The sequence below is a fragment of the Brassica oleracea genome, chromosome C3, assembly GCF_000695525.1.
Source record: "Brassica oleracea var. oleracea cultivar TO1000 chromosome C3, BOL, whole genome shotgun sequence".
NCBI classification, from domain to species: domain Eukaryota; kingdom Viridiplantae; phylum Streptophyta; class Magnoliopsida; order Brassicales; family Brassicaceae; genus Brassica; species Brassica oleracea.
The window spans coordinates 63,861,614-63,869,739 of NC_027750.1; the positions used below are offsets into that span (position 1 = coordinate 63,861,614).

Below are 8,126 nucleotides of genomic sequence, written 5' to 3' on the forward strand. Positions count from 1 at the left end.
CAATCAAAAAGGAAAAATAAAACTAAAGATTATTATGGCCACATTATTCAGATAACGGAACCATATTTTAAACCCTTATATTTTTACAGCAATTTGGAATTTATTTTTAGATTTTTGTTTCTTAACTCGTTTTTCTTTCTAGGTTAGATGGAATAGACAATGCATAGGCATTTAGAAAGTTATTGAACTTCTTTTGGCCAGCTTCATACTTTTCAAAGTCGTGCATTTGAAAATTATACTTGAGAAAAACAATTTGATCACAGTTACTTTTTCCAAAAAAATAAAAAAAAATAAAGGAAAAACGTATATATACAAAAATAGCAAACTGTGGAATAGAAGCGTTTCGAAAACGTATATAAATCAAAGCTGTCACATACAGAAAACATATCAAATACTTTTGTATCCCTAATAAATTATGGAAAGCTCTCGACTATTTTCAACCATCTTGTTCCTCTACACAATTATCTTATCGATAAGCTCAATCAACTGCAAAGAGAATAATAACAATCTCATCACAAACCAAGCTGCTTTGTTCGTGTTCGGAGATTCTCTGTTCGATGTCGGAAACAACAACTATATCAATACTACCACCCGATCCAATTTCTTTCCCTATGGTCAAACCTTTTTCAAGGTTCCTACTGGAAGGGTTTCTGACGGACGTTTGATTACCGATTTCATCGGTAACAATTAAAAAAAAAACATAAATATACTTTTACTAATTTAATTTCTAGCTAGTATATTTTTAACACAATTTTTTTAACAGCTGAGAAGGCATGGTTACCGTTGATCCCACCAAATCTACAACCAGGCAACAGTAACAGTCAGTTGACCTACGGAGTTAACTTTGCTTCTGCTGGTGCTGGAGCTTTGGTAGAAACCTTTCCCGGAATGGTAAATATCATTAATTTTTACTATTCCATTTTATTTGAAAATATATCACTTTAGTATTTTGTTCTTTCTTTTATATTAACTAAAATGATATATTCAGCTTTTTTTTGTTAATTTTGTTTTAATATTTTTCACGCAAATAATAGCTAAAAAATCAGTCTTTACAAAAAAATTAAAATTTTGATTTTCTTTATGTATTGCATAATTTTATATTGATCACTAATTAGGAATATATATGACTAAATATTTGTTATAAAGAAGTTAAGTTGAAATTTTAAAAAAAAACATATATTTTTTTAACGTCTGATTAATTATGTTATTACAACTATGAAAAATATTACATAGATGATTTTATAGCCGATAATTTTACCATCACATGAGAATGCACGTCTGAGTGCATCCACTCTGAGCCGCCCTACGAGATCCAAAATAATATTTATTCTGAAACAAAAAATATATTATTAACTTTAAATTGAAATAGAAAGGGTAGACATAAGGTTTGACTAAACTCTCTCTTTTTGTATTAAAAATTCTAGGTGATAGATTTGGGAACACAGTTAAATAGCTTCAGGAACGTGGAAAGGAGCTTGAGATCTGCACTAGGAGATGCAGAGGCCAAAAAGATTTTCTCAAGAGCAGTTTATATGTTTAGTATCGGAAGCAACGATTTATTTTTTCCCTTGGTGGCAAACTCTTCACTTTTCCAATCCAATACCAAAGAGAGATTCGTTGATTTTGTTATTGGTAACACGACATCCGTGCTCGAGGTAAAACAAAAACCGAAAAACTGATCTCAAGTTTATTAGCTTTTTGGTCTATACAACAAGAGATATATGTTTTGTTTCACAGGAAGTGTATAAAATGGGAGGAAGGAAGTTTGGATTCTTGAATATGGGAGCATACGAGTGTGCACCACCCTCGTTGCTCTTGGACCCAACAAACATAGGATCTTGTTCCAAACCAGTCGCTGAGCTGATCAATTTGCACAATAAGAAGTTTCCGGATGCTTTAAACCGGCTACAACGTGAACTTTCCGGATTTAGATATGCTCTTCACGACTATCACACTTCTTTGTTGGATAGAATTAACAATCCTTCTAAATATGGTAACTAAAGCTACATGGTACTTACATTTATATAAGAGACTGATCTTTAGTAGACTTTTGAAAGCTTTGTGTTTTATTTGTTTGTTTGAAGGGTTTAAAGTCGGGCAGATGGGATGTTGTGGAAGCGGACCATTTAGAGGAATCAATACTTGTGGAGGCCGAATGGGACAAAGTTACGAATTATGCGAAAATGTTAACGATTACTTGTTTTTCGATTCATCACATTTGACAGAGAAGGCACATCAACAAATCGCAGAGCTGGTATGGAGTGGACCGCCTAACGTCACCAGACCGTACAATCTCAAAGCTTTATTTGAGCTTAACTAAATTACCGATGTATGTCTATGAAATAAAGATGAGATTGATATATATCTTATCTAAGCTTGTTTATAAGTAATATACTTTGTGTTTTGAATAATAATAATAGGGTGGATGGGTGATTAGTGATATAATATCTCTATAGCAAAAGTCTTTCATAGCTCACTTGATAACCTAGAGTTCGACACAACTTTTCCACGAAGCTAAAAAGAATTCTAGAGATTAAATACACTCTTTCACGCTTTCAATTTCATATGTTTGTGGGGTGGAATACAAGTTAGCTAAAAATCCTAGATTTCGAATCTTAAGTTGTTTCTTATTGATTTTTTTTTATATTTCCAATTGATTTTCCATATCAATTCAAATTTAAGTAATAAAATAATTTTTTGATCTTAAGAAAAAACTCAGTTGGTAGAGTACTTGTTTAGCAAGCGGAACATGTTGAGTTAACTCTCAATGAAAGGATATAGTTTACAAGTTTAATCTTCGCACGAGCGTTAGCAAATTAGATTCATTATCGAATTAGCAACCAGCTAAAATCTCTACAAACATAGTCTGTGGATTCAGAAGAAAAATATTACACTAGGTAGATGGAAGCATCAAGAATCTCAAACAATTAGAAAGTTGTTGGTCTTCAAAATCATTTCAATTATGTTCTCCTAAACAATTAGAATTGTTTTTTGTAAACAAACTTTTTTTTATTGATATGCATGGTTTCAAATTGTTCAAACAATGCATGGGCATTTAGAAAGTCTACTGAACTTATCTTGGTCAACTTCATACTTTTCCATCTATAAGACAGCATGTGCATTTCACTAAAAAGTCCTGCATTTGAAAAGTATCTATGCTTGAGAAAAACAACTTGGACACAATATCATTTTTCCACATAACATTTTTCTAAAAAGAAAAAGAAAAAAATGGAATAGATCAACGTTTAGAAAACATATATATAACTGTCACAATACATATCGAATACTTTTGTATCCCTAATAAATTATGGAAAGCTCTCAACTATTTTTTATCATCATGTTCCTCTACACAATAGTCTTATCGATAATCTCAATCAACTGCACAGAGAAGAATAACAATCTCGTCACAAACCAAGCTGCTTTGTTCGTGTTCGGAGATTCTCTGTTCGATGCCGGAAACTACAAATACATCAATAATAATTCAGCTTTCCAATCAAATTTCTTTCCGTACGGTCAAACCACTTTCAAGTTTCCAACCGGAAGAGTCTCTGACGGACGTTTGATTACCGATTTCATAGGTAACAAAATATATATAAATTTATTTACTCATTTAAGATGTCAAAAAAAATTATTTACTCATTTACTTTCAATAAACGTGACAGCTGAGAACGCATGGTTACCACTGATCCCACCAAATCTACAACCAAGCAATAGTAACAATCAATTTACCTATGGAGCTAATTTTGCTTTTGGCGGTGCTGGAGCTTTGGTGGAAACCTTTCCAGGAATGGTAAATATCATCATCTTTCTACTATTTTATCTCTTTATTATATCTGGTTTAAATATTTTGTTGGGAAAAAAATCCAGAACAGTATTTTTTAGTTTATCATAAATTAAATATAGTATACATAGGAAAAAGTCCCCAAAACAAAATCTATTTTAAAAGAATAAAATTAAACTCAAATCTCACTCGCCTTTATTTGAAGATACTCTATTTTGTTCTTTTATATTAACTTAATATATATTTTTGTTGTGAGTCTCTTTTTAAAATTTTCGTGCAACTAATAACAAAAAATTAAAACTGGACAAAACATCCGGATTCGAAGAACCGAATCGAATCCGACCCAAAAAATTGTATCAAGTTCAAACCAAAACTGGTAATGTATTCGAAAAGGCCCAAAATATGAGTTTTAAAGAACCGATTCGAATCCGTCCCAAACCAAAATATTTTGGATATCCAAAAATATTTAAATGACAATCATATACTTAAATATATTATTTTTAGATTTAATATTAAAATATCTAAAATACTTAAAATTATATAAAAAAACCAAAAGTAAATATTCAATAATATCTAAAAATATTCAAAACACTAGAATGTCTTATTTTCATCCAATATCCAAACCGAACTAATTTTATGCTAATTTTAGACATTTAGTTGTATATTGTTTTTACTTTTGGATTTTATGGATTTAAGTTATATTAGAATTTTAAATTTTTTTACATAATTTAAACAGATTCAGAAATCCTAAATCCGAAAAGAGACTTAAATTTTAGTCGAGAAAATTCAAAATCCGAAAAGACCCATTGCTTGTCTACGCTTGGGATAATCTTTTGATTTAAAATTCCAATATAACTTTACGAAAAGCTGACTTTAGAATTCCTTTATCTATTTTATATCAACCACTGATTATGAAGCAAACTAAATATATGTGAGAAAAAAGTTACAAGGAGATTTTAAAACAATATTTATCCTGAAACAGAAATTATATATTATAAAAAAATTATATTGAAATAAAGAGAACAGACATTATATATGTACAAATATTTTTACTAGCCACCAATGATATAGTTATTTGACTAGTAAACTCTCTCTTTTTTCTTTAATCGTTCAGGTGATAGATTTGGGAACACAGTTAAATAGCTTCAAGAACGTTGTCAGGAGCTTGAAATCTGCATTAGGAGATGCAGAGGCTAAGACGATTTTCTCAAGAGCTGTTTATCTGTTTAATATCGGAGGCAACGACTTAGTTTATCCCTTAGTTGCAAACTCTTCACTTTTTCAGTCCAATACCAAAGAAAAATTCGTTGATTTTGTTATTGGTAACACAACATCCGTGGTCGAGGTAAAAGTAAAACCGAAAACTGATCTCAAGTTTATTGAGGAAAGAATGTATATGTTTTGTTTCTCAGGAAGTGTATAAAATAGGAGGAAGAAAGTTTGGATTCTTGAATATTGGAGCATACGAGTGTGCACCAGTCATATCGATTTTAGACACAACAAACATAGGATCATGTTCCAAACCACTCGCTGAGCTGATATATTTGTACAACAAGAAGTTTCCGGATGCTTTACGGCGGCTACAACGTGAACTTTCCGGATTCAGATATGCCTTTCACGACTATCACACTTCTTTGTTGGAAAGAATCAACAATCCTTCTAAATACGGTAATTAAAGTTGCCTGGTAATTACATATATGTAAGAGATTGGTCTTAAGTAGCTTTTTGAAAGTTTTGTTTGTTTTGAAGGGTTTAAGGAAGGTAAGATGGGATGTTGTGGAAGTGGACCATTGAGAGGAATTAATACTTGTGGGAATCAAATGGGAAAAAGTTACGAATTATGCGAAAACGTTACCGATTACTTGTTTTTCGATGCCTCTCATTTGACAGAGAAGGCCCATCGACAAATCACAGAGCTGATATGGAGCGGACCGCCTAATGTCACTGGACCTTATAATCTTCAAGCTTTATTTGAACTTAATTGAAATCACCGATGTATGTCTATGAAAATAAAGATGAGATTGCTATATATGTCGTTTTTTTTGTGCACAAGCTTTATTTGAACTTAATTGCTATATATCTTGTCTAAGCTTGTTAAAAATATACTATGTTTCAAATAATATCAAGATTGATGAATGCTTTGTGATAATATCTCTATTATAAAAGGCTTCATAGCTCAGTTGGTTTAGTAAGCGGAATGTCTTGAATTTTACTTCCAGTGAAAACATATCTATCTATTATATTAAAAATGAAGTACAAAACAATACTTACTTATTTTTAAGTGATTTTTTACATATTTTTTATTTTTTTCAAACTAATTTTAACCACCTCATTTATTTTATTTTTCAAATAATCCAGCAGCATTTATTACAGAATTTACCTAGTTTAAATGTTTTATTACATCTTTTACATTATTTTTTACTCTTACTAACTATTTCATTAATTGTTTCTATCATAATAATTTAACAACATTTATTTTACGCTTTAACCATAATAATTATACAGATTTGAATAACCTCCCAACCCTAGGACGGATACGATTGATCACGTCTTCCCCGCCCTAGTGCGGACACAACCCACGACCGTCCTCCCCCGCCCTAGTGTGGGCACAACGTTGGTCTCTCCTCCCTGCCCTAGGGCGGGCATGATACCTTCGTCCGTTATCCTGATCAGGTCACTCCTTGTTTCGTCTCGATTAGACTCATAGCCGAAGTTTTACGACAAAAACGGAGATTTGTTTTTTCGTAAAAGTTTGGATTAATCGTATAAAACGATAACGGAGGATTTCTTCGAAAGAAATCGTAAAAACGCTTAAGTCGAAATACGGTCTTTTCAAAATGCGACACGTGCCTACTTGTGATTTTAGACGAGGATAAGCCCAAGTCTTTATGTCGGTTTACTAAATTTTCGCTGGAAATAAATGGAAAAGAAGATAAATGTCAAGTTTCCAAAATAATCGTAAAGATAGAAAGAATAAGGAAGATTTCCGAGAAGGCATAAACTCAAATCGAGGACAGGAAGAGCAAGACGACCGGCCTTGAGGGATATATAAAGAGAGTCGAGACGAAGTGCAAGGGGGTTTTTTCTAAAGCATAACTTTTTTCAATCAGGTTTGTTAATTCATTTTTACACTATCGATTTTTTTGTGTGTGTTTTTACTGTATAAAACAATAAACCTTCACTTATTTGTAACTTTAGAAAATTAATATGGTAGTTATTAAATATTTTCAAATATACAGGCAGAATTTTACAGCAAAATTATTTATAGTTACAGAAAAAAAATTACAGTTTTAATTCTACAAAAAAATAAAATAAAGTTACAGCTCCTTCGATCAACTCCTAGGACTGAAAAAGATTGAATAGCATTATTACAGTTGATTAGTCAAGTTATATATATGTACGTCCGACAAAAAAGAAAGATACCATATTAAACGGATCAATAAATGTGATAAGATCCAAATCTTTTTAAATAGGACACTACATCAAATTCTCTGTGGAAAACTCTACCTGGGTTTGATTAGAGGAGAGATTATGCTTCTTCTTGTTTTTCGTTGTTAATATTTCGATCTACGATCGAATCTTCTCTTCCGTTTATCGGATTTTTTTTTCGGGTTAGCCGATTTTGTTTCTTCGCTGTGGCGATTTTGTTGTGCGTTTCAACCTAATCGGATTAGTTTCTTCATGTTCTGTTTCCGATTTAGGCTTGAAACTAATAAAGTTCCGATCTTTCTGATCGGGTTTGTTTAAGCTTCTTCTCTCGTTAAATATCCTATCCCGACTGTCTTTATTGGATTTTATTATTCTTGTTGGTCATCCTCAACCTTTGAATAGAGTTTCTGTTGTTGGATTGATCGCAACCAGAAGTGGCTACCGTACCGGCGACGCCGCAGTTGGCTTCCAGTCCGGCGAAACTCTAGCTGTTCCCATTGTGTGACACGTATCAAGCTCTTCAACCCAATGAAAAACGCGTGGAGGACATTCGTCTTTGGTGGGGGTATTGGATTTAGAAATTTGATATAATTTGAAAGAATTATGGTTTCCGTTAAATTCTAGTGTTATTCAATTGTGTATTTTATCAATTCTTTTAAATTCTTGTGTTATTCAATTGTGTATTTTACCAATTCATTTAAATTCTAGTGTTATTCAATATTTGCTAGATTTAATAGGAATGTTATTTGAAAGGAATTTAATGGAAAATGTAATGTAAAATGCAAAGGATCAATTCCTTGCTTTTATGAAGGGATTTGTTATTTTTAGAACCAACTTGACCCCAGGGTAATCCACTACGTCTTTAGAAGACATATCACCTACACCAGCCCAATTCCATGTCTCTCCTCTTCCAAAA

At 32.0% G+C, this 8,126-nt stretch overlaps 2 protein-coding genes across 2 annotated transcripts; both read left to right on the plus strand.

Annotated features, from left to right (window-relative positions):
* The first annotated feature begins 353 nt into the window (after positions 1-353).
* On the plus strand, positions 354-2,453 carry LOC106332633 (GDSL esterase/lipase 3-like). Its single transcript, XM_013771116.1, has 5 exons — positions 354-680; positions 764-891; positions 1,425-1,655; positions 1,738-1,993; positions 2,085-2,453. Exons 1-5 carry the CDS (start codon positions 416-418, stop codon positions 2,318-2,320), a joined length of 1,116 nt encoding a protein of 371 aa, XP_013626570.1. The 5' UTR covers positions 354-415; the 3' UTR covers positions 2,321-2,453.
* Positions 2,454-3,244: 791 nt separating this feature from the next.
* Positions 3,245-5,907, plus strand: LOC106333016 (GDSL esterase/lipase 3-like). The gene is made up of 5 exons (XM_013771499.1): positions 3,245-3,578; positions 3,663-3,790; positions 4,896-5,126; positions 5,194-5,449; positions 5,531-5,907. Exons 1-5 carry the CDS (start codon positions 3,308-3,310, stop codon positions 5,764-5,766), a joined length of 1,122 nt encoding a protein of 373 aa, XP_013626953.1. The 5' UTR covers positions 3,245-3,307; the 3' UTR covers positions 5,767-5,907.
* Positions 5,908-8,126: the final 2,219 nt, after the last annotated feature.

Excerpts from the sequence above, each read along its gene's own strand:
- LOC106333016 (XM_013771499.1), top strand. The coding sequence starts at position 3,308 with ATGGAAAGCTCTCAACTATTTTTTATCATCATGTTCCTCTACACAATA. Across the intron at positions 3,579-3,662 it reads TTTGATTACCGATTTCATAG|CTGAGAACGCATGGTTACCA; the intron begins GTAACAAAATAT and ends TAAACGTGACAG. Across the intron at positions 3,791-4,895 it reads TGGAAACCTTTCCAGGAATG|GTGATAGATTTGGGAACACA; the intron begins GTAAATATCATC and ends TTAATCGTTCAG.
- LOC106332633 (XM_013771116.1), top strand. The coding sequence starts at position 416 with ATGGAAAGCTCTCGACTATTTTCAACCATCTTGTTCCTCTACACAATT. Across the intron at positions 1,656-1,737 it reads ACACGACATCCGTGCTCGAG|GAAGTGTATAAAATGGGAGG; the intron begins GTAAAACAAAAA and ends TTTGTTTCACAG. Across the intron at positions 1,994-2,084 it reads TAACAATCCTTCTAAATATG|GGTTTAAAGTCGGGCAGATG; the intron begins GTAACTAAAGCT and ends GTTTGTTTGAAG.